The sequence below is a fragment of the Rhinatrema bivittatum genome, chromosome 5 (assembly GCF_901001135.1).
Source record: "Rhinatrema bivittatum chromosome 5, aRhiBiv1.1, whole genome shotgun sequence".
Taxonomy (NCBI): domain Eukaryota; kingdom Metazoa; phylum Chordata; class Amphibia; order Gymnophiona; family Rhinatrematidae; genus Rhinatrema; species Rhinatrema bivittatum.
Window position 1 is genome coordinate 249,163,855 of NC_042619.1, and position 26,666 is coordinate 249,190,520.

General features: G+C 46.7%; 1 protein-coding gene across 2 annotated transcripts in view; it reads right to left on the reverse strand.

Annotated features, from left to right (window-relative positions):
- Nucleotides 1–8,807: 8,807 nt before the first annotated feature.
- GINS4 (GINS complex subunit 4) overlaps nucleotides 8,808–26,666 on the reverse strand; it is a 28,493-nt gene continuing 10,634 nt past the window's right edge. The window contains exons 4-8 of one of the 2 annotated variants that reach the window (XM_029603757.1): nucleotides 14,727–14,840; nucleotides 13,332–13,429; nucleotides 11,800–11,888; nucleotides 11,568–11,658; nucleotides 8,808–11,051 (exon numbers count right to left, since the gene is read on the reverse strand). In XM_029603757.1, the coding sequence (XP_029459617.1) occupies nucleotides 10,955–11,051; nucleotides 11,568–11,658; nucleotides 11,800–11,888; nucleotides 13,332–13,429; nucleotides 14,727–14,840 (489 nt within the window). In that variant the 3' untranslated portion in view covers nucleotides 8,808–10,954. The remainder of the gene's footprint in view (nucleotides 11,052–11,567; nucleotides 11,659–11,799; nucleotides 11,889–13,331; nucleotides 13,430–14,726; nucleotides 14,841–26,666) is intronic. The other variant, XM_029603758.1, reaches the window with a different exon arrangement.

Here is a 26,666-nt window from a genome sequence, read left to right on the forward strand (position 1 = left end):
TTTAAATTTCCCAAAGGTGAAATTAATTTCTCCATATGAGCAATATAAACAATACTTAATGGAGAATTTGATGTTAAAAATAGGAGAACTACCGCTTACTGAAAAAATTTTCTTTGTAGTATTAGGGAAAAAGAAAAATGAGATAAACCAACAAAATATACAACAAAATGAGATGGGTAATATAACGGCTTTTCTGGAACAGTCAATGTCTGAACAAATAGAATATCGAGGTACATTATGTGTAAAATTTATGAATAGTGGAGATAGATAGGATATTAAAATTGGCATTGAAAAACAGGGAGAAATTGTATTTAAATCAGAAGATTTGGACATATCCTGATATTACAAGAGTGACCCAAACTCGTATAAGGAATTTCCTTCAAATGAATTCGGAAGTAAAATCTATAGGTGCACAATATATGTTATATTACCCCAGTAAATGTGTGGTAAAACACCAACAGGAAAGGTTTGTGTTCTATGAACCAATAGAGTTACGCAAGTTTCTTGATGCAAGGTTGCCTGACACTGAATCTTAGTCCGAGTGAATATAAAAAGAAATGAACCACAATATTTCTTGATTCATATTGCCTTATGTTTGCTCATATCTATGCTGCCTTAGTTCTTATTTTGCCTTATAACGGGTTTAAATTCTTATAATAGGAAGAATTCATTTCTAATGTATACTTGTTTTGTGTTGATTTCTTGCACCCATTCTATGACAAGCGGATATTGCTGTCTGTATTGTATAAAAGTTGAATAAATAAATAATAATAAAAAAAAAAATAGAATGTGGTGGCATTGTCAGGGGATAAGGCAATTCTGGAAAACAGTTACTCAAGAAACTGTTGATATTCTAGGCCTTCCCATCTATATTGCGCCACTAACAGGTTATTGGGTAAGTGGGATAGATCCCTAGTTCCTCGGAAACAGAGGCAACTCGTGGGACAACTAATATTAGCGGCTCGACTGGGCAACAAATTTTCACAAAAGTCATGATACGGAAATGAAATTAGTCAATTCTTATACATTTCCATGTGCTAAACGTGACTGTGAAAATGCAAAATTGGCTCTAGTTTTTTGTAATATGCAACAATATAATTACATCTTGAATTGTATGCCAATAGTAGGAGACCTACGGTTAATACAGTTTGAAAAATGAAGTCATAGACTACGAGTTAGATTTCTTTGCTTGTCTCTTGTACACCTGTTCGGGAGCATCCCTGCAGAGTATCCAGCAGTAGTCAGCCAGCATGAATATTTCAAATGCTCACCCTTTCTGACTGGGCTTCATATAGTACACTGCTGACACAGCTTACTCAGCAGCAGCATGGCAGTAGAACTGCATTGCATCAGAAAATGATGTAATAAACTCTGGATATGTGCATGATGGTATTATGCAATATTACATCATTCTAGGCTTATTTACAGTCCTACTGGATAAATTTACATGACTAAACATAGAAAGTGAACTATATTAAATATCTTCAAAACGAGAGCCAATAAAAACTTTGTGGTCATATTCGTGTTCAGCACATCAAGATACTACAGAGTAGGACCTTTTTAGGTCAGTAACACTTTCATTGTTGCCCAGCTGATCCCTGCATAGAACACTGGTGTGCTCAAGTATGGGCAATTGCCAACATTAAGCAGTTGAGTTACACATTTAAGAATGAACAATACAAGTACAAAGCAGTGTGGAAACTGTTTCACCTTAGTTTGATACGCTTGGGTAAGCAAAGATTATGGCAATGTTTTGAAATGATCTTCTGTCTACATTTAGATCATGCTGGCTGCTCCAATGTAAGTGTTATTTTTGCATTACTTTCTTGCTCTGAATGCCAGAAAAGTTTTTAAAATAAAGAGCTTCAAAAAAGTAAAATAAATAAGTGACCCATTGAAGTAATCTTTGTCTTTGCAGATATTTATATAGAGAAAGAGAGAGACTTCTGTATTATACAGCCAGTACATGCAGTATTCTTTCAAGGGTCAGAGGGCATAGGAATATCTCCCATTCTATCAGACAATCTATGATCCAGATAGAAATGGAAATCATAGCAAATTGATAAAACACAAAAGTTTGGGATTACACTTATATACAATTCCAACTAACAATGGATATGGAACAAATTCAGTGACTACAGAGCAAGACAGTCTATTACAATCAGAAAAATGAAATGGAGGACAACAGAATGCCATGAGCTCCTTGCCCTCACTACTCCCATGCAGCTAAGCAGCATGTTTGCTCTCCAGGAATGGACACAGAGAGGACATAGTGGCAGGGGAAAGGAGAAAGATGCCCAGAGATCATATAGGATCTATGCCAACAGGGTAGGCAGGCCAAGTGGTCCTTATCTGCCAAAATCTTCTATGTTTTATGCAGCATAAATATAATCCCATCAAATCTCTTCTCTGTCAGATCCCAGAGTCTGAGGCAAAACACATGGAACGCTCCCTGAAAGCAAAGGCTCCAAAACTTCCATACAGAATGCAAGGAAACCTTGTCAGTAGTTGAAGAGATATTGATATTTGGTTCACCAAGGAGACTCCAGAGGCCAACAAAGCAAACAGCAGAAGATGAGGTAACTGACAAAACTGTTGGGTTATGCAGAACCCAGCTGCTGTCACCTTCTGGTTTCTTGGTGGAACTGCGGTTAGGACACCGTTCTCAGCCCTTCAGATTCCCTGTGTGATGAAAAAGCGGCAGGATAACAGTTCTCTACCCGCAGAGTATTTCTAGCATGACATGTAGTCCCAACCACAGGTACAGCACTCAGATTTTATGGAGTTGCATCATAAGAAAATTACTTCTTACCTGCTAATTTTTGTTCCTGTAGTACCATGGATCAGTCCAGACGGTGGGTTATGTCCCCCGTCCAGCAGATGGAGTCAGAACAGAACCTCTGAGGGTGCTGCTCTATAAGCCAGTGCACCCTCAGTATATAGAATATCAAAGCCAAAGCCAGATAAATGAGGATAATGATGAATCAAGCTACATAAGCCCACTGTGTATGGGTAAGACACAAACTTATCAAAAAACGGATATTGAAGCAACTTGCAAAAAGATCTGTGAAGCCCCTGAACATAGGTGTGAAACAGCGGAATTGAAGAAACACAGGTTAGTTTGAGCAGTAAACCTCCCAACTTTTGAGGGAGGGCGTCTGGACTGATCCATGGTACTACAGGAACAAAAATCAGCAGGTAAGTAAATTTTCTTTTCCCTGTACGTACCAGGATCAATCCAGACGGTGGGATGTACCCAAGCGTCCCTAAAGAGGGTGGGCCCTTAAGAGCCCTGCTCGAACTACACTGTCCCCAAAGTAGCCGGAGGACGGCAACTGGAGCTGTAGCCAGTAGTGTCATGCGAAAGTATGCAGAGACTTCCAGGTCGCTGCTCGGCAGATCTCCTGAACGGAAACAGATTGACTTTCTGCCCAGGAAGCAGCCCAAGAACGAAGAGAGTGCGCTTTCACCCCCAACGGGGGCTCCCTACCCGCTCCGATATAAGACGTTACAATGGCCTCCTTGAGCCAGCGAACGATGGCTGTCTTTGTGGCCTTATGACCTTCCCGTGGCCCTGACTAGAGGACAAAGGTGATCTGAGAGACTAAATTCATTGGTGACCTCCAGGTAGCGAAGCAGTGTGCGCTTGACATCAAGCCTTCGGAGATCCCATGAGTCCTCCGTAGAGAAGGAGGGCAACTACCATCTGATTCAAGTGAAAAGCCGAGACCACCTTAGAAAGAAAGGTACCGTGCGTGACGACACACCAGAGTCAGTGAAACGGAGGTAGGGTTCTTTGCATGATTACAGTTCTGAAACTCGACGCACAGAGCAAATGGCCACGAGGAAAACAGTTTTGAGAGCGAGATCTTTGAGGGTAGAGGACCGCAGAGGTTCAAAGGGAGGTCCTGCAAGGGAATGCAGTACCAAATTGAGGCTCCAGGAGGGACAAGGGGACTGGACCGGAGACCTCAAGTGCTTAACTCTCCGAAGGAAACGAACTGTGTCAGGATGAGAGGACAAGGACCTGTGTTCCTGTAAGTGGACCAAGGACCCCAGGGCCACAACTTGAAACCGTATAGAATTGTAGGCTAGTCCTTTGTCCACGCCATCCTGAAGAAACTTGAGGATCTGAGGCATAGAAGCCGCCCTCGGGCGTGTAGAGTGTGAAATGCACCAGGACTCAAAGATGTGCCAGACACGCACATAAGCGATGGAGGTGGATGTTTTTCTAGCCTTAAGGAGGTGAGACTACAGGATCTGGGTACCCCCGGTGTTGGAGGCGCCGCCTTTCAAAAGTCATGCCGCAAGACAGAAGCTTTCTGCCTGGTCGAAAAATACTGGTCCTTGGTGCAGGAGTCGCGGCAAATGCCCCAGGCGAAGCGGTCAGTCCACTGCTAGGTTGATCAGATCCATGAACCACAGCCGGCGCGGCCACTCTGGCGCTACGAGGATGACTGGACCCTGGTGCCTCTATTCTTCGGAGGACCTTGCCCACTAGTGGCCAGGGTGGGAATGCATTAGAGCAGAAGATAAGGGGGCCAAGGGAAAGCCAGCGCGTCCACTCCTTCTGCGCGGTGGTCCCGTCTGCGACCGAAGAATCTGACCGCCTTGGCATTTTGAGCGGTGGCCATGAGATCTAAGTGGGGAATCCCCCAATGTTGAGTGAGAAGCTGCATTGCCTCCTCGGAGAACTCCCACTCTCCTGGATCCAAATGTTGTCGGCTCAGGAAGTCTGCCTGGATATTGTCCACCCCCGCAATGTGTGAGGCTGCCAGATGGGATAGATGTTTCTCCGCCCAGGCCATCAGACTGTCTGTTTCCAGGTAGACTTGTTGGGTCCTTGTGCCCCCTTGACGATTGATGTATGCCACTGTCTGACAATATCCGGACCGCTCGATGCTGGACAAGCGTGAGAAACTGTTCCAGTGCCAGACGCACCGCCCTTGTTTCCAGCCGATTGATGGACCATAGCCCCTGGGCCGATCTTGACTGGCAGACTGCCCCTCAGGCTGGCGTCCATGGTAACCACCACCCATTCCGGAACCTCCAGGGGCATTCCCTGAGCCAAATGGAGCGGGTCCAGCCACCACCGGAAACTGTCTCTGGCGCTCTGGGGGAGTGGGAGGACAAGCTGATAGTCCTGAGACACCGGCTTCCAGTGAGAGAGTAGTGCCCTCTGTAAGGGGCGTAGAGGTGCGAAAGCCCAGGGTACGAGATCTATGGTGGACGCCATAGATCCGAGGAGCTGCAGGCAATCCCAGGCCGTGGGGGCTGATACAGCAGAGAAGCGATGTACCTGTGCCCGATCCGGATGCAGATAGACCTTGCCTGTGTCGAAGCACGCTCCCAAGAAATCCAAGATCTGCGACGGGAGGAGGGTGCTCTGAGAAGTTGATGACCCAACCCAAGGATTGGAGAAGTTGCACCACCTGAGAGACCGCTGCATGTCCCCCCAGAAGCTTGATGATCTGGTCTAGATCCTCCCTGAAGAGTAACTTACCCTTGAATGGCAGGGATCCCAACTGCGCCTTAGATGAGTCTGCTGAACAGTTTCGGAGCCACAGGAGACGTCGTGCCGAGACTACAGAGACCATTGATCTAGCCAGTACTCTCAAGGTCGTAAAGGGCATCAGTTCCATAAGCGACAACTGCTTCTAGGCGGTCTGCCTAGGAGGCTTCCTCGGGTGGGAGAGCCTGCAAAGTCAACAATTGTTGCACCCAGCGAAGACCTGCCCGCTGTGCCAGGGAAGTGCAGAGTGCCACCCAAATCCCAAGGGCGGAGACCTCAAAGACCCTCTTGAGGTAGACCTCCAGCTTCCGGTCCTGCAGGTCTCGCAGCGCCGTGCTCCCGGTTACCGGAATGGTCGTACGCTTCGTGACCGCAGAGACTTAAGGAGGTCCAGTAACTCCTCAGGGAGGGGGTAGAGCTTTTCCATCGCCCTGCTGACTTTTAGAGAAGATTCGGGTTCATCCCATTCCCTGGCTATAAGTTGCATAAAGGTGGGATGGGTAGGGAAGGCTCTAGCTAAGGGGTGGAGGCCCGCCAGAACGGGATCCCCCTTCTTCCCCGACGTGGGGGGGGTCCCGGCACTTCCTGTGGCGGGTCAAGGTCCAGCTCCTGAAGGATATGGGGAATGAGATCAGAAAGCCTGTGAGGGAGTCAGTTGGACCGTTAGATAAATCGAGGGGTTAAAGGGGCACTTAGAGAAGATAAGGCCATCGCGGAAAGATTAAATGATTTCTTTGCTTCGGTGTTTACTGAAGAGGATGTTGGGGAGGTACCCGTAATGGAGAAGGTTTTCATGGGTAATGATTCAGATGGACTGAATCAAATCACGGTGAACCTAGAAGATGTGGTAGGCCTGATTGACAAACTGAAGAGTAGTAAATCACCTGGACCAGATGGTATACACCCCAGAGTTCTGATGGAACTAAAAAATGAAATTTCAGACCTATTAGTAAAAATTTGTAACTTATCATTAAAATCATCCATTGTATCTGAAGACTGGAGGATAGCAAATGTAACCCCAATATTTAAAAAGGGCTCCAGGGGCGATCCGGGAAACTACAGACCGGTTAGCCTGACTTCAGTGCCAGGAAAAATAGTGGAAAGTGTTCTAAACATCAAAATCACAGAACATATAGAAAGACATGGTTTAATGGAACAAAGTCAGCATGGCTTTACCCAGGGCAAGTCTTGCCTCACAAATCTGCTTCACTTTTTTGAAGGAGTTAATAAACATGTGGATAAAGGTGAACCGGTAGATATAGTATACTTGGATTTTCAGAAGGCGTTTGGACAAAGTTCCTCATGAGAGGCTTCTAGGAAAAGTAAAAAGTCATGGGATAGGTGGCGATGTCCTTTCGTGGATTGCAAACTGGCTAAAAGACAGGAAACAGAGAGTAGGATTAAATGGGCAATTTTCTCAGTGGAAGGGAGTGGACAGTGGAGTGCCTCAGGGATCTGTATTGGGACCCTTACTGTTCAATATATTTATAAATGATCTGGAAAGAAATACGACGAGTGAGATAATCAAATTTGCAGATGACACAAAATTGTTCAGAGTAGTTCAATCACAAGCAGATTGTGATAAATTGCAGGAAGACTGGAAAATTGGGCATCCAAATGGCAGATGAAATTTAATGTGGATAAGTGCAAGGTGATGCATATAGAGAAAAATAACCCATGCTATAATTACACGATGTTGGGTTCCATATTAGGTGCTACAACCCAAGAAAGAGATCTAGTTGTCATAGTGGATAACACATTGAAATCGTCGGTTCGGTGTGCTGCGGCAGTCAAAAAAGCAAACAGAATGTTGGGAATTATTAGAAAAGGAATGATGAATAAAATGGAAAATGTCATAATGCCTCTGTATCGCTCCATGGTGAGACCGCACCTTGAATACTGTGTACAATTCTGGTCGCCGCATCTCAAAAAAAGATATAATTGCGATGGAGAAGGTACAGAGAAGGGCTACCAAAATGATAAGGGGAATGGAACAACTCCCCTATGAGGAAAGACTAAAGAAGTTAGGACTTTTCAGCTTGGAGAAGAGACGACTGAGGGGGGATATGATAGAGGTGTTTAAAATCATGAGAGGTCTAGAACGGGTAGATGTGAATCGGTTATTTACTCTTTCGGATAGGGGGCATATTTAAAACTAATCGGAGAAAGTTCTTTTTTACTCAACGCACAATTAAACTCTGGAATTTGTTGCCAGAAGATGTGGTTAGTGCAGTTAGTATAGCTGTGTTTAAAAAAGGATTGGATAAGTTCTTGGAGGAGAAGTCCATTACCTATTAAATTCACTTAGGGGCGGATTTTAAAAGGCCCGCGCACGCCGGCGTGCCTATTTTGCATAGGCCGCCAGCGCACGTAAAGCCCCGGGACGCGAATAAGTCCCAGGGCTTTTGGAAAGGGGCGGGAGGGGGGTGTCCGGGGCGTTCCCGAAACGACGCGGCGTTTCAGGGGCGTGGTTGAGGCCTCCGGACCAGCCCCCGGGACCGGAGGACGAGCGGGGCTGCCTGCCGACGTGCACAAAGTTACGCCTGCTGAAAGCAGGCGTAACTTTGCCGACAAAGGTGGGGGGGAGGAAGGTGGGGGGAGGGCGGAGGAAACAGGCAGCGCGTGCTGGGTTAGGCGCGCGCAGGTTGCACAAATGTGCACCCCCTTGTGTGCGCCGACCCCGGATTTTATAAGTTACGTGCGTATCTTATAAAATCCAGCGTACTTTTTAAAAATCTGCCCCTTAGAGAGAAGCCACTGCCATTAGTAATGGTTACATGGAATAGACTTGGTTTTTGGGTACTTGCCAGGTTCTTATGGCCTGGATTGGCCACTGTTGGAAACAGGATGCTGGGCTTGATGGACCCTTGGTCTGACCCAGTATGGCATGTTCTTATGTTCTTATGGGGGAGGGGGGGGGGGGGGGGGGAGGGAGCCCGCGAGGTAACCAGTGCCGCGGGCAGCAGGGAAATGCATCTGCTGTGCCCTGGCCCCACTAGAGCACTTGCTCTCCCCAGTCGGCGTTCGAGGAATGCGTGTCTTGGGACCGCGGGCCGAATCGCAGCACGGGGGAGAGGGGCTGAACCAGTCAGCAATCACCCCTAAAGAAAAGCAGGTCCAGCAACCTAGAAAAAAAAATGAATTCCCAAGGACTTACCCCACACAGTGAGAGAGAAGTAAAGGAAAACAGGCAAATCCCAAGCGCAGAGCTGATTGCAAGTTTGGAAGGGGCAGTGCCTGAGAAATAAACTAACCTGCCTTTCCCCCCCCCAAACAAACTTGATTCACCAAAGGACAATATAAAGTAGAAACAGGGAAAGAAGAACAAATTCTAAAATCCCAGGGGAGCTAAGGCTCCCCAGCTCCTATCTGCTGGAGTCAGAAGAATACTGAGAGCATACTGAGGGTGCACTGGCTTATAGAGCAGCTGTTCTGACTCCATCTGCTGGACGGGGGACATAACCCACCGTCTGGACTGATCCTGGTATGTACAGGGAACACAGGATCTTCATCACGTTTCCAAACTATTCTCCAACAGGGCTGAATCACACAGAGCAGTATGCAGGTACCAGAGGTTCCTGCACCCTTCTCCATGGAAGCAATTGGTGGGTGAACTGTGTCTGCGTTGGTGCTTCTCCCTGTCACAATATTACTTACAGCTGTTTGCAGAATACTTTCATTGACTTTCCTCTCGCTCATCTACTTCACACTGGGTACTCATGCTGAAACACACCAGACGTGTGTCTTCCCTGGGGAGAGCTGTGTTCAGCCCGGATTAGTAGTTCTGGTCTGATTGATGCTTTCATTTAGCTGGCAGGACAGCATTCAAGTGTAGTGATGTTATCAGCAGGCGCCCAACTGGACAAAGGATCTGGGGAGGATCTCTGGACTGCTTGACCAGCTCGGAGGCATTTTATTTCATGAAGGCTCCAAAAACACTGAACCATCTCTCCCCTCCCTGGAATGTTCGAGTTTGTGGGGAAAAGGTGATTTATTTTCACTGCTGGCTGCAGATATATGTCTTCTCTGGAGCAAGATGCCCACTGTAGATCTTGGAGGAAGGAACTGTGCTGCAGCAGGGTCCTATGAGTGCTTGGGATACTTTAGAAAACAAAAAAGGTACGCTAGTCTCTAATTTGAATGATTTTTGTTTGTTTTTAAACTTTAACTCCCAGTATAATCTCTTTAGAGTTAGGAAAGCTGTGATGGTCACTGAAGAAGCATTAGCTGTGAATTTACAGGCAGCCAAGTTAGAAACTATGGTAGTCTCCCAGGGCTCCCATACTAAAATAAGGAGGAGAACATTTAGAGCAAACAGTCGACTTCACTGAACTGTGTTCATGTGATTTTGGTAAAAGATAATGCTGTTCTGAAGAGGACATTTGAAAAGGTTGAGAATACCCCCCAGGATCACAAACCTTAATGCAGTAAACTTTCCTAAAACTGAACTCTTGTCTCCATCTGCTGGACAGGAGGCTCAACCCACTGTCTGGACTGATCTGGGTACATACAGGGAACTGCAGATGCCCCACGAAGGTGACCTACACTAACAAGAGCCCATTTAATATCTATGAATTCTCTGGTACCAAGAGTTCAGGCATTACCAAGTATCTTGAGATCCTGCAAATCGTTTGAGAAAAAATGTGCACAGCTTAACTTGCCAGGGACTGGATATTGAAAAATGTCCCTTCTGAAACTGGATGCTACCTATTCAGCTAGATTATATCTGAATGCATCTCACAATTCAAGCAAAAAGGAAGCATTCTTGAACTGAAACAAAGTATATTGACTTGGGAGCGCAGTTTGCTTGGAGATATCCAGCAAAATGCAGGATACAATACAAGGACAACCCGTCTGTTTTGGGGGGGATGCACAACACTTTTCTGCATGTATTTAGAATATTGCTGAAACATCCAATAAAGAATCTTGAACCATCTAAAATTAAGTATCTCTTAATAAGATATTCAACAGTTTTGGCTTTTTACTTCCAGCATTACTGAATTATGGGTACTTTTTTTGCTCACTGGTCTTTCCAAGGAAAATTGGTTTTATTTAACGTGTGATCCTTGTTTTTCTCTCTCTATTATGAGTTTTAACTGGGCTACTGTATATAGTTTTATATAATGTCTAAATATATTTTGGGACTTTTTCTTGCATTCATTGGCCTTTCTGTGGAGCATTTAATCTCCAGAAAGTAAATAAAAGTAAAACACATAAGCAAACTGTAGGCACTGATGGACAGGGAGCAGTCCCACTTAACCTTTAGCGGGATCAACAGTCATTCTGCACAGATGCATCTGATGAATCTCACCCAATCCAGTTTAGAGAAGTTAAGATCTATCAGCAGTGACAGGATTGAAAGCTTGGGCATGTATTACTTTCTGCAGGTCCTTGCTCATCAGATACTTGGCCCCTATTCCACTTGCTTTGTCTTGGATCAGGTCAGATAAGCTGCACTGCACCAGAAGCCACCAGAGGAGCCACTGTCCTGTACCGGATAAGGTGCTGAGAGCCCTCCTCCAAATCGATAGCATACTCCCTGCAAGAAGAGAAACAAAGAGGCACACACCTCCTGCTAAAACCAACTCTGCTTTATACACTGAGCACAAAATATAGACACTGCAGCTTCAAGATTGTAAGGCTACACCCATTTTAGGCACCAGAACCTGCCCATGCCTCCTACTAACTTCCACACTCTACCGCATTCCTCCTATTTGCTCTCAAAGCTGTCCCTGCACTTTTTCCCAGCCACTGGGATCTATCAATGTCCAGTCCATCCTTTCCATGGGGCTCCAAGTCCTACCAAATCCCAGGCTCTGCACCCTATTCCTATCCCTGCCACCAAGAGGTACCCATGCTTTCCCTGCCAGCTGTACTACTGCATTCCTTTCTCTACCCCTGCAGCCCTTCCTCTGCTCTTGGGGCTCTGCACGCAAATTCCACACACCCTGATCCCTGGCAGCCCTTCCCCTAAGAAACCCTCAAAAAAACAAACAAAAAAAACCTTCATTTGATTCAGCTACAGGAGCTCCCACACAGAGCAAAAGTCACCCACCTTTGCTCATCCGTTTCTGGTTCTACAAGAATATTCTCCTGTCTCTCCTTCACACGCAGAAACACAAATGAATCCAAGTTGGGTTGGGGAACTGCAAAGAAGTTGCAGACATTACCATGAATACAGGAAAGAGCTATAGGGTCGCACCACTCAAACAGCTTCCAAGCATAGCCCACAAACCTCATGACCCTGGGTTCCTCTCTCTCTATTGTGGCACATTTTTTTCCCTTACCAGATTTGAGCAGATCCATGGCCTGCAGATTGGGAGGCATGTGCTTCAGGGCCACACTCTTCAGATGATTTTCTATGTTTGCCATGTACCTGAAAAGAGAAGACACTTTAAAGGTCTCTTACAAACCCTATACATATGTGGAGCACTAGGGTCATTGTAGTGATGATGGAAGGGATCAGACAGCAGAGCTCTAGAGTCCAACAGTGACAGTGGAAGAAATCAGTTCGAGTGCTCTGGTCCTGCAGTGATGAGGCTGATGGAGTCAAAGTTTTATTGTATCTCATTGTCTAATTTAGTAGGATCCTTTCTTATCAGTAAGGAAATGTGCTGTGCTTGCAGATAATTAAAATTAGTACCTAGGTGATGCTAACATCCTGACATAATCAGAACCTAGGTCATGCTGACCTGTTGATTAATCATGACTAGAGTCCTTCGTTTTCAGAAGGAACTGATTTTCACCCATAAATTCCCAGATTTTTCCAAAAGGTGATAGTTGGTTTAAACCAAATATTCACCCTAATTTTAGGATGATTAAAAAGCTGCTCCAGAGCTACAGATGCAGCGTTTCAAGGCCTCCAGCCACTGCTGGAACCCAGTGTGGGCCAAAGTGTATGCTGTGTTTCAAGTCCCTTTCCAGTGAAAGCACTCGCCCTCCAGTGCCACCCATGCTGTTTTCAAAGCCCACCTCTTCATCCCCCAAGAAGACAAAGTGCCTGTTGTCTGGTGCTGCACATGTGTCTGAAGCAGGTCCTGTCCACCAAAATAACTTCCCTCATGCTCCCTGGCCCTGCACAAAAGCAGAAGTGCAGTGCATGGGAGCCTCAAGCACACTGCCGAAGGAAAGAGGAGAAGCCTGGAGCCACCACTGGTAAGGATGCAATGCTGGGGGGCAGGGAGCGGAGAGAGAGGAAGATTCTTGGCTGGTGGTAGGAAGAAAGGGACATTGCTAGGCAGGGGATGGGGATACTGCTAACTGGATATGTGGGTAAATCTGCTTAATATTGTTTCATTGTTCTGGCTTCTGTCCACCAAAATAAACTGATATTTATCTGGAAAAATGAGTCATTTTTTCGATTGATTTTCTCCTGTTTTTGATATAATAAACTGTTAATTCCCAGGAAAAATCAAGGTGGCATTTTCCTTATAATATTACATGAAAAATAAATTTGCCAGCATTGTACTGGAACAGATTCATCCTTGTCTACTTTTGTGGAGCGATTATGAGGGAAAAGATAAAATAGCCACAGGGACAAGAAAACAAGAGGGCCAGCAATCAAAATTAACTGTTTGATAAGCCAGTCACTATAGTGGAAGTCACAGACCAAGCAGGTATGTATAGAAACTGTACTGAGGACCGTGCTGTGTCTGTACAGAAACCATGCCAAGGAGCATTATGGGTATGTATTTTGCGACCAGGATTTCTCTTGGTGGTACCGGATAGGAAGTGTCTCTTGCATCCTTCTGCTCCCAAGGGAATGGTGCATGAAATGCCATGGCAGAGTCCCAGAAATGTACAAGCTTTGTCCCCTTACTCTTTAGCAAATGCAAACTCTTCAGGAGATAGATCAGAGGGATCCCCATTTGCACGTGATTTCTCCTTCTCAACAACATGAGGGAAAAATTTCTCAATCTATCAAGGGGAAAAAAAAAGCAAAAGCTTTAGCACAGCAAGCATGGGCACCATAACTGTAAGAGTTTCAAAGTACAGTAGTTGCATTCCCCAGCCCCCTTAACTGAAAAACCAGAATCAAGAATGCATCCTCCTGGTTTTCTGAAAACTGAAATCCCCTCTACTTCGCAAAGCACACACACCACCACCCTTCCACCCAGTCCTCCACATTCCAACCTCCTAAGCAGACAAGTCATTACAATAAAGAGAGCGTAGCACGGCCAAGGCAACCATTTACATAAGAGAGTCCCATCAAGCTAGGTTGAGAGGACATTGCACAAATCTCATCTTTGGGTGAGTTTCCTCACTCTTGTGAACATTTGATGACCCTCGGAGAGTACTGTTCTGTTTGTACGTCTCACATTGAATGTCAAGTGGCCCCTAACCCCTACACTAATACCTAAATCTCGAGTGACTAGGTGGGCCTCCCATAGGTATTTATACCTCTTATCTAGTGTGAGGGCATTATGGCTAGGCTCGCTCGCTCTCTCTCCCCCCCCCCAAAAAAAAGAGTTAGGCAGTTTATCACAATTTGTGCCTATTACCATAAAATACACCGCTTTTCCTATCGCTTGCGATATTTAGTGCATTTTGATACATCCAGGCCATAGTTAGATGTATTTAAATCCTTTACACACTCCACAGTGAAACTTTAGATCTGCTAATAAAGGTTTACTTTCAATCCCTTCAGTAACCACAGCATGACTCACCCAGGTTAGAGAGCAATTTCACTTGCGGGACCTAAATTATGAAATGCTTTACCAGTGGATTTAAGCTGCAAGCACAATTTAAGTCGTTTAAAAAAAAAAAGCACTAAACTTGGCTATTTAAGCAGGCTTACAACCCAGGCATTGGTTTTTTTTTTTTTTTACATAGAGTACTTTTATATTGACAATTTTTTTATTTTTATTGATTAGAGACTATGAATTTTGTATTCTATTTTATGTTTTATGATTACATTTCATGGTTTGATATATTTTACTGTATATTATTTTTTTTTAAATGTAAACTGGTGAAGACTAGTCTAAACGACGGTATATAAAAATCTAATAAATAAATATTAAACAAGTGGAAAAACTGACTACAGAAACAGTTTCATGCCGTTTTCCTGAAAGCAGTGTTGAAATTGATAAAAGACAAAGAAAAAAAAAGTCTGTACTTCTGGGAGACATGTCCTTACTTGCATGTCTGCAGCTCCCCAAGAGCTAATGGATCCCAGGGAAGCCGCAGGGTGTCAGAGGAGAGCTGAGTGTTTTACCTTCAGGAGCCGGCACCTAAGATAGCTGCTGAGCATGTATCGAATACGTTCAATTTCCATACGATGTATAGATACCTTCAGGTCTCCTTTCTTAGCTCTCAGCAAATTTTCTTCCTAGACAAACAAAAATAGTTCTAGTATTCCTGACTGCCACATGTGGCCTGCCCCTTCATTCCCTCCCAGTCTGCAGACTGTGGCTCATCCCTTATGTATTCCCTCTGTCAATTTTAACTGCACATCTAAGAAACATCACATGCTTATTTTTACAGTTGTGAAGTTATTTTAAAAGAATTAGGGCTAGATTTTAAAAGCCTTCCGCACAGAGTGGGGGGGGGGGGGGGGGGTTATGTGCACCGGGCCTATTTTTAAAAGGCCCGGCAACGCACACGAGTCCTGGGGCTTTACTAAAGGGGCGGTTCGGGGCGAAGCCAGAGTAGCCATTGCCACTGTGTTGGAGGATCGTGTGCCAGCAGGCTGCCGGGGCGCACAGCTTCCGCCTGCCCAGAGGCAGGCGCAAAAGGTAAGACAAAGGTCGGGGGGGGGGCAGTGTGGCTCGGCTCGCATAAGGTGCATAATTGTGCACCCCCTGATTTTATAACTTCCACGTGCAAGTTATAAAAATCGGGCGTAGATGTGTGCGCGCCGGGTAGAGCTTTTTAGATGACTCAGCAGTGGTAGATAAGTGTCTCAATGTAGGAACGATATTTATCCACCATTTTCAATATGGTTAATCACAAGATTTTATTGGCGTGATTACAGTAAATAGGCTTGAAAGGTAGGCTATTAAACAATTTTTTATGTTTTACAAGGAAGAGTACAGTCCGTAACACATGGTAAATTCTGTTCTGTAGAGTCCACTGCTTTCTCCTACCCTTTTTAACATTTGTCAGACCTCTCTGTGACATTATGCACATCATTTCTTTTATACAGGCAGCATTTAGATTTATTTCCCTCTAGCTAAGGACATCACTGAATCCTTGATAAGAGTTAATCTGTATATTGCAGCTGTCACAGAATGGCTAAAAGAAAATAAGTATAAAGAAATGCAACCTGAATTGATCTGAACATTATTGGGGCCCAAAAATACTGCAGAAAACTGGTTGGATTTATGGTTTTTGTTTTTTTTAAATAAGCATTTTTAATACTTTCAATATAAACAAAACACTTCAATACAATATTTCCAAGACAAATAGTACATATAGATACCCCTCTCTCCCAAACTTTCCCACCCTTTCCCCTTTTGCAGTGTACAGCAATAGTGATTAACATTTATATTAGTTGTAATTATTATCACAGTTATATTTGTATTTATAATAGTGACACTAGTAATAGCAGAGCATTGTGGTATATCTTGTCTAAGAGGTATACCAAAATTAGCAAAATATTAGAAGTATATATCAAGCTTGAAAACCAGAAAAGCCTTGGGTAGACCCCCATTCTCCCAACCAAACAGAAGTTCCTGACATCTGGGGCCAAAGTCTTGAGAAAACCCAACCATATTTCCAGCATTAAATCGAATGTTTTCTTCGACAAATTCTTTGCCAACATGTATTCAAATGTTAATTTCAGCATTTTAGATTTCCACACTCAGATGCAGTCTCTCTATCTCTGTGGCTAAAATTAAAAAGGAAAATTAGTTCTTACCTGCTAATTTTCGTTCCTGTAGTACCACAGATCAGCCCAGCCACCTGGGTTTTGCCTCCCCTCCAGCAGATGGAGACAGAAGTTTTAAACAACCAACCTTGCCATATATACCAAGGTGCCACCCACAGTCCCTCAGTCTTACTCAATTTCAAAGCAGAATAGAACAAAACCAAACTATATACACCTATCTTCCCATCTATAAAAAGGCTCAGTCACACCCCCAACTGGGAACAGAACCCGCTGAACCATGCGAATTAATAGAACGCAGTAGAAATACCAAGAAAAAAACTGCACGAGCAGACTCTCCGTTACTTTAGTGAACACAGCAGTGGGTGAGGCTCTGGACTGATCTGTGGTACTATAGGGAAAAAAAACAAATTCAGGTAAGAACTAATTTTCCTTTCCTTGAACGTACCCGGCTCAATCCAGAGCCCCGCCCTATTGCTGTGTACAATGCAAGATCCTTCAGCGTCGACTGCGTTATAGGCTCAAACATCGGAGCACACAGAGCCAAAAGGACCAAATTGAGGTTCCAGGAAGGACACGGATGGCGAAGCGGAGGAAATAAGTGCTTTGTCCCTCGAAGAAGATGCGCCACATCTGGGTGCAACGCCACCTCCTGGATCTTACCTCTAAGACACCCGAGCGCTGCAACCTGTCCCCCTGAGATGACGTCATCCGCTTCAGATATTTAAAGGTCTCTGAGTTGCCAACAACTCGAGTTAGAAACGATAAGGATTTGGATTCGTTCTAAGCTACTCTGCCTCCTCGGACTAACCAGGGGTACCCGCTCCTCGGGGGCCTCGTTCTCTTACTTTGTAGGCTGCAGTCTGGAACTGATACTCGCTCCGAGGGCCCTCGTTCCCGGACTTCTTCGGAATTCACTTCTGCCTGGAAGTCAATCGCTGCCTACTATATCTGAGTTACCATTGCTCTCAGACCTTTCCCTAGAACCAGGTACTCTCTCCTTGAGGGCCTACTTCATTCTAGCTCCTGGGCTTCCATGAGACATTGTGTGAGTGTTACCATCAGGTTCGGTACCTGATCTCTGCATACCCTGCCTACTCACTATATTTCAGTTTCTCTACAGCTCAGCCTCCAGGGATTGCTGTTCCAGTATCTGAGGGACTACAGCCCAGCCAGGCATTCCAGCTCACTACTGCTACCTCTGGTGGTTCAGTATACTGTCTAATAAAAGAATTAGTGTGTGTCTGTCTCCTAACTCTGAGCCTGACCGGTGGTCGCTCTTGGGATCTTCCCCCGGGGGCGTGGTCATCTGCCACCGGTCCAATGATCCACCCACAATTCTCCTAAATAATAACAGACATAAGCCAGGGAAGTAGACTGTTTACGCGATCACAACAACGTAGTCACCACCGCGTCAGAATTACCTTTGTTCTTTAACTGCTGCCTTTCAAAAGCCATGCTGCTAGACAGAAGCGATCCGCCTCTTCCAAATAGATGGGGCCTTGATGAAGGAGAGCCACGGACTCCCGAAACCATAGGGGCTCCACGGTGGTCAGATTGAGCTGATCCGCAAACTAGGGGCATCTTGGCCACTCCAGAGCTACTAGGATCACCTCGGCCAGTTGGAGCTCTATACGATGCTTCACCTTGCCTATCAGAGGCCAGATAGGAAACACGTACAGTAAGACGTTCGCTGGCCAGGGAAGAACCAGGGCAAGCCTTCGGCGCCTGTCTCTCTGCAATGACTGTAAAAGCGTGGAGCCTTGGCATTCTTGAATGTGGCCATCAGATCCATGCATGGTGTGCCCCACGTGTTGCATAAGAGCTGGAAAGCCTCGGACAACTCCCATTCTCCGGGATCGAGACTGACGACTGAGAAGTCTGCCTGCACGTTGTCTACTCCGGCAATGTGGGATGCCGCAATGCTTACGAGGTGCTGCTCTGCCCAGTTTATCAACTGCTGTGCCTCCACTACTATCGGTCGACTCTTGGTTCCCCCTTGGCAATTGATATAGGCTACCGTGGTTGTATTGTCTGACAGGACTTGGACCGACTTCCCCCGAAGAAGCGGGAGGAAGGCTTGTAAGGCTAGGGCCACTGCTCTGGTCTCCACTGGCCCTGCACTGACTTCCCCAAACTGCTCCCCAGCTGGAGAGACTGGCATCTGTGGTGACGACTACTATCCAGTTGGGTATCAAGGGAACTCCGTGCTCCAGATGTTCAGAGACATGCCACCAGTCGAGACTGCCTCTCGCTGAGGCCATAAGAGGAAGCAGCAGGTGAAACTGTTCTAAACAGGATTCCAGCAGGACAGCAATGCTGAGTGTAATGGACGCATATGGGCAAAGGCCCAGGGCACCAACTCTAGAGTTGACGTCATGGATCCCAGGACCTTCAAGTAATCTCTCACTCTGGGGACCTGCATGGATAACAAGTCCCTCGCCTGTCCCTGCAGCTTGAGCCATTCCACAAAACAAATAGATGATCCGACTATCGAAAATCATTAGTCACTGCCAGTTACCGCAGAAGTGCCCACCGGACATCCAAACGCCTCAGATCCCGACCTTGAGAAAAGTGAATATCCTCCTCAGAAAAGGCAGGTAATTCCACCGCCTGATTGACATGGAAGGCCGAAACCACCTCAGGCAAGAAAGAAGGCACAGTGCATAGGGATACCCCGGACTCAAATACGCAAAAACGGCTCCCTGCACGACAATGCCTGAAGTTCCGAAATGCGACGTGCTGAAGAAATAGCCACAAGAAATACTGTCTTGAGAGTTAAATCCTTCAAAGTGGCTCTCTTGATAGGTTCAAATGGAGAAGCACAGAGACCACGGAGAACCAAATTCAAGCTCCAGGATGGACATTGAGCCCTAACAGGGGGACGCAAATTCCTAACCCCGCATAAAAAACGAGCAACATCCGGGTGGCAGGCAAGAGAAGAACCATCAATCCTGCCCCTCAGACAGCCCAGGGCCGCTACCTGCACGCGAAGCGAACTGTAAGCTAAGCCCCTTTTCAAACCGTCCTACAAAAAATGCGAGAATATGCCCCAGAGGCCCTCCATTGCGAAAGTTTTAACCTACTGCACCAGGAGTCAAAAGACCTTCCAAACTCTAGCATAGGTGAGAGACATCGAGGACTTGCGTGCCCCTGAGTAGAAATCACCGCTTCTGGGTAACCCTTCTTTCTCAGTTGTCTCCGCTCATAAGCCAAGCCACTAGACAAAAGCGATCCGCCAGATGGAAAGATACTAGGCCTTGACTCAGAGATTCGGGAGATGACCGAGATGCAATGGACTGTCCACCACCAGATTGACCAGATCCGCGAACTATGGCCTTCTTGGCCACTCTAATTACCAGACCCCGTGAGCTTCGATGCATCTTAAACACCTTTCCCACTAGGGGCCACGGTGGAAACACATAAAGGAGGATGCGTGGAGGCCACGGAAGTACCAGCGGGTCCACCCCATCCGATCCGTGTTCCCTCCTTAAACTGAAGAAACGAGCCGCTTTGGCGTTTTGCCGAGTCGCCATGAAATACAAGCGCGGGGTCCCCCAACGTCGAGTTATGAGCTGCATCGCCTTGACCGACAGTTCCCACTCTCCTGGATCCAGGTGTAGTCAACTGTGAAAGTCTGCCTGAACATTGTCCACGCCTGCGATGTGTGAGGCCGCGATGCAGGTCAGATTGCGTTCCGCCCAGGCCATTAACAAAGTCACTTCGGCAGCCACCGGGCGATTTCTCGTGCCTCCTTGCCTGTTTATATACGCCATGGTGGTCGCGTTGTCTGAGAATTCGCACCGCCCAATGGTGCACCATCGGGAAGAGTTGACGCAAGGCCAGACGAACCGCCTGGGTCTCCAAGCGACTGATGGATCATGTGGCCTGCCGGGGGGGGGGGGGGGGGGGGGGGGGGGGGGGGGGGGGGACGACGACACAGGACCTCGTCCCTGCACTGCTTGGGACTGACAGCCCCCCCCCCCCCGGATAGACTGGCATCCGTCGTAACAATGATCAAGGTTGAGGTTCCAAGTCCACCCCCTGAAGGAGATGGTCCGGTATTAACCACCGAGACTGGACCGTGCCAGCTCCGGCAAGGGCAATAGCATGTTGTAGTCTTCCGACTTGGGATCCCAGCGGGAAAGCAGTGCCCCCCTGCAAAGAGCGCATATGAGCAAAGGCCCAAGGGACCATTTCCAGAGTAGAAGCCATATGCCCAAGTACCTGTAAATAATCCCAGGCCGTAGGCAATGACAGTTCCAACAGGTTCCGCACCTGAGCCATTAAATTGACCATCCGTTGTCATGGAAAAAACAAACACTTTGCCCACCGAAGTATCGAATCAGGCTCCCAGGAACTCCAGGTGCCGAACTGGGGTTAGATGGCTCTTCGTGAAGTTGATCACCCAACCTAGCGCCTGTAGCTGCTCCACCACTGACTGAACCGCTAGCCTGCACAGAGCTTCCGACTTGGCCCTTATGAGCCAATTGTCCAGATAGGGATGCACTAGTATCCCTTGGTGGCGAAGAGAAGCCGCGACCACCACCAATACTTTGGTGAAAATTCTGGGGGCTGTCGCCGAACCGAACAGCAGGATGCAAAACTGATAATGGTCCCCCAGAACCATGAACCTCAGAAATCTGATGGTGCTCCTGGATTCCAATGTGGAGATACGCCTCTGTTAGATCCAAAGAAGCCAAAAATTCTCCCTTGTGGACGGCCGCAATGACAGACCTCAGTGTCTCCATGTGAAAACGCGGAACGCGCAAAGCTCTGTTGACCTGTTTCAAGTCCAAGTTTGGTCGGAATGTTCCTTCCTTGGACCATGAAGTAAATGGAATACCGACCGGTCCGACGCTCGGCAGGCGGGACTGGGACCACCGCTCCCAACGCCCGTAAACGGTCCAACGTCTGCGCAATAACTTGCTGCTTTGCCGGAGGACTGCAAGGGGACACAAGAAACAGATCTGAGCGGGAGAGCAAATCCAAAACGTAACCGCGACTTATAACGTCGAGGACCCACTGGTCCGATGTTATCTTGACCCATTCCTCCCGAAACTGGGACAGGCGACCCCCCGATTAAAGGAACGGAGGATGGGCTGGCGCTGCTTCATTGTGCCGCCTTATTGGAGGTAAAGGCATGCGATGCCCCCAAACGTTGAGGCCGTCTGCCACAAAAGGAGTGCGTCAAAGTCTGTGACCGAGACGTCTGTTGTCTCTGTGCGGAGGAAAACACCCCTCCCCGCACGGAACAGTCGTTGACCATGAAAACGGCCTCTGAAATTCCCAAAAGTGCAAAACTGTTTGGGGTTGTCCTCTGGCAACTTGTACACCTTATTGTCCCCCAAGTCCTTAATGAGCTGCTCCAGCTTGTCTCCGAACCACCATTTCCCCTTAAAGGGGAAGGAACCTAATCAGGACTTGGAGGAAGCATCCGCAGACCAGTGCCAAAGCCATAGCAAGCGCCTTGCGGATACCCCTGAGGACACAGTGCGGGCGGACGGAAGTCCGAAGGAGATCATATAAGGTGACTGCAGTATATGCGACCGCAGATTCCATGCGGTTCGCCTGCTCCGCCTCTTCAGGCGGTAGGTCCTGGGCCGTAAGCAATTGCTATACCCAGTGAAGCGTAGCCTCTGCATGAGGCTGCTACAGACCGCGGCCCAGACACCTAATGCAGAAACCTCAAAAAATGTGCTTCAACAAAACCTCCAGCTTCCTATCCTGGAAATCCTTAAGCGCTGCTCCCCCAGTCACGGGAATAGTAGTATGTTCAATGTTGGCTGTGACCACCGAGTCCACTTTTGGGTAGCTTGAGAAGATCTAATGACTCAGCTGGGAGGGGGTACAGCTTCTCCATAGCCCTGCTAACCCTTAATGAGGCCTCTGGAAAATCCCATTCCCTAGATACTATCTGAAATAATTTTGGATGAAATGGGAAGGTCTGAGGGGGTCCCTTAATTCCCGCCAAAACAAAATCCCCCAGGGAAAACATCTGTTTCCAGCAGGGGGGCCGGAATCTCAAGCTCTTTCAAGACCTGCGGAATTAAGGGATCCAGCTCATCCTTGCCAAATAAACTGAGGATATGGGGGTCATCCCCTTCTACCGGGACATTTCCCTCTAAATCATCCCCTATATCCGGAATCAAGGGGTCTGGGAATGGACAGCTGGCTCTGCAACCCCCAGATTTACTGGCGGCCGGGGACAACGAACCCCCCAACATTCCCAGCGCCTGCAGCAGACTTGGAGACTTTAGGGGGGAGAGGGACCTGCATCCTCCCAGCCAGCCTCTGCCACTAGGAAGGCTTTATGCATCAGCAGAACAAACCACGAAGAAAATGGAACTTGCTTTTTTAAAGCTGTCTCCGCGAGGGGAAGGAGGAGGGGTATATGTGCCACGAAATCACAATCTCGTTGTGGGCTGGAGGAGAATCAGGAGGGAAATCCCCTCCGTCAGATGCTGCATCCTCGCTGCTCAGCATGGGCAAGTTGGCCGCCGCTCCCTCTTCGAGTGGGGGCGGGGCCGGCCTCAGCCCACGAGCTGACGGTGCGGCCGCGAAAGGGGGGACCCACGGGCAGCGCTGGGCCTCCGACTCCCCGCAGGCCAACGCACACTACATAGCAGCCCAAAGCTGCTAGAGAAGGAAAAAAAAGCACGCGAAAACAGCAGAGCTGTGACTGAGGTAAAATAAAAATGCTCCGGGTAACCAGGCCACCCCCTCCGGAGTCCTGGGACCCTAGCGTGGCAGACAGGGGCCAACGAAGCGATCAAACAGCTTGCCACCAACAGGACTTACTGTATGTTTTTTGTTTTTTTTTTTTAAATAAGAGTACAATCTGATCCCTGCTTCTTTTCTGAGATAGTTGAGCCCCCTTCAGAGGTGAAACACCCCTGGAATATACACACAAGGGGGGAGGTGGAGGAGAGCGACCGGCCCACCGGTGAATACTCCCCCCTGGTTTCAAGGGATCACTATCTCCGGGAAATAGGCCTTAGGGCACTGCCCTGCCAAGCATCAGAACTTCGCCCAGCGCATGTGAAAATAAAGGACAGAAACCAAACCTATCCGCCGATCTAACTACCTTAAACAAAAGAAATTGATCTAGTCAAAGGTCAGCAAAAAAGTCAAACCTGAATAACCAAACTCAAATTTAGAAAAGATCAGGACCGCAGGTTATGCCTCTCAATCTGCTGGAGTCAGAGAAAATACTGAGGGATCGCAGGTGGCACACCAGTATATCTAGGGGTTTCTTTTCAGCTTTTCTCCGACTCCATCTGCTGGACGGGAGGCATAACCCAGCAGTCTGGACTGATCCTGGTACATACAGGGAACTCAGACGAAAAGGAGGAATCATTAGCCCCCTCAGGATGATTCTCTGCAGGAGGAGAGTCCGGGCCCACTGGCACATCCCCCCCGGGGATAATCTGTTGCAGAGATAGAGAGGATGGGAAAACCCCTCCCCCATCATGGCCACCCGAAAACTACCCAAAATGGCCTCTGTTCCCATGCTGAGCAGGAACGGATCAGCTGGGGCCGTGCAGTCTGCTGTTAGCCTCGGAGCTTGATGCAAACCCTCCCAAGGCAAGATGGAGAGTCCTTCCCCTCTGGGTAAACAATCAGCACACAGGCCCTTTCTGGACAAATGCATGCGCAGCACACCAACCCCCAAGCATCCCTGCAGCAGCTAAAAGCAGCAAAACACACTAAGAACAGCGGCGCAGAGAAGCGGGGAAAACAGCACCAGAGAGTCAGTGCGCAAAAATAAAAAAAACCAAAAAAACCCCAAATTTGTTTGGATGTAAAAAACTTGCCCGTCGCTGTCTCTGCTCTCGCTGTGGTGAGTGAGCCAGGCTTCCCGGTATCACTCCAGAGCTACTAACAAATGGCTACAGGTCCTCAACCCTTTCAAGCAGCTGTCTCACCACACCAGGGGGGGATGGTCCCCGCAGGACCTAGCAACCCCCTGGGAGACTGAAGGATTCTGTATCGCCAAACTTTTTTTTTTTCTGTAGAAAATTAAAGGCACATCACCCCCTTAACTTCCTACCCTTACAATTCTGTCTTTTTTTTTTTTTTTTTACAATCTAATAACTAGAAAAGACTGTGGGTTTTGCACCTCCGCCATCTGCTGGAGACAGAGAAATGCTGAGGGACTGTGGGTGGCACCTTGGTATATATGGCAGGGTTGTTTTTAAAACTTCCGTCTCCCATCTGCTGGAGGGGAAGCAAAACCCAGGTGTCTGGACTGATCCGGGTACGTACAGGGAATTGTCTTTAGCAATTAAACAAACCTTGTCCAAAAAACAACCTTCTTCCTGAAGAATGAAATTCTGGCACTGACCATAAATCCCAAGCAACCATAGAGGTTCCAACGGAGTTGAGGCCAGCCCTATATTCCTGAATTTCAGTCCAAAACTTTTGGATCTGATCACAAGCCCAAAATTCATGGCTCTAATCCCCTGCCAATTTGTTACATTTAAATACAAATCTCAGTGCTGCATATGCCTGCTTTAAAAGCCTTCTCCCGAGACAAATATACCAGATGTAGAAATTTAAACTCACAAATTCACATTTTCTGTAATTTGACATTACCAAAGCATTCCTTTAGAAGTCAGGGTGTCTGAGCTATGCCTTGAAATCAGTTCCATTTACGGTACTTGCACATTTTTCAAATGTTTCATTCCCCCCCCCCCCCCATACCTTGCAGTATTTTATTAGGCATATGCAAACATCAGTTGTGCACAATATTAAATTCCACAGTAAATGGTATTGTATAAATGAAGGATCCCGACATGGCCGTGTTTCGCATCAGGGTTGTGTCGGGGGGGAAATCAGATTATTCACAAATTTGAATTGTGTATAAAGTCGAAATGCATGGTTAAGTCTCAAGGATGATGTGCAGCACAGATTAGGTTTAATGAAGAAAGAACAATTTTATGGAGCCACGGAGGCAGCCATGACGCCAAATAAGTAGATCACCTTAAGAAACGCGAAGTCCAAAAGGACTTTCACAATTCAAGAAATTGTACTAAGCCAAATCAGTAAGGATGCTGGAAACTGAGTTTATTAAGGCTCGACTGTTCAATTCAATATTTACTTTTGATTTTGCGATGTTTCCAGCATTTGGGTCTGGTGGTCAGCAAGGCCATGGATAAACTTTATCAGTTACCTGAGGAAACCCTGGACTTCCTTCGGTTCCCTAAGGTGGATGCCGCGGTGTCTGCTGTCACCAAAAAGCCTCTAGTATACGACCCCTATATTTTTTAATTCTAATTTCCTTCCTGGGTGTTCCAAAGTATGGCTAACAGATGGGACGGTAAAGGTTGCACGAGATTGGAACAAGTCTGGGACTGTGCCCATTTAAAGCCTTTTCCAGAGGTGGAGCACACATTCCAGTTAGTGCTTAAGGACCTATATATTTTTTTAATTTATATTTTATTAGTTTTCAAGTACATAACAATAGCCAACATCATAAATGCATGTACAACAATGAGTTGCAAGATAATACAATTGTGATCTCCTTTAATTTGACATACCACACAGTTTATTTCACCCCTCCATACCCATCCCTTCCCTCTCCCCCCCCTCCCAAAAGGGTGCCAAATCCTTCACATCAAGAATCCGTCCTAACACTCAGGAATTAGCCATACGTTGATGAAGAGTAAGATACACAACTTGCTAATACAAGTATTATCTAATATGTTAGAATGTAAATAAAAAGGTTATGACATCAGGTAACAACTCAGGAAGCAATGTGATAGCCAATACTATGACCCAAGTCTCGTACTGCAAGCTAGGCTGTTATGGTCAATCCAATCTCAAAGAGGCAAGGAAGTCTTCATGAAAGTTCTCCTAAATAAGTGATGAATTTACATGAGCGGTTCAGACAGTCATTACAGATACAAGTTCCCAAATCTTATAGTGGAAGGACACTTGGTTGTTCTTAACCGCTGTCAGTCTAGCCTGCGGTAGTCCAGTACCTTGGCCTTCACGTCAGATATGGTTGGGGATTATTAGTGTTTTCCACTATTGGTCGAGAGCTGTACGTGATGCTACTAGTATGTGCATACATATCTTTTGTTGAAAATCGATCAAACCCTGGGATGGGGGCATTTAAGAGGGCTGCTTTGGGTTCCCAAGAAAAGGATTGTTTGAAAAAAAGTTGGCTCACCCATTGTGCTATATTTTGCCAATAAGGTCTTATTTTTTGGCACTCCCACCATATATGAAAATAAGAACCATTTTCTCCACATTCTCTCCAACATTTGGGAGAGATGGTAGGATACATCTTATGAAGCTTCTCAGGGTCTAGATGCCACCGGT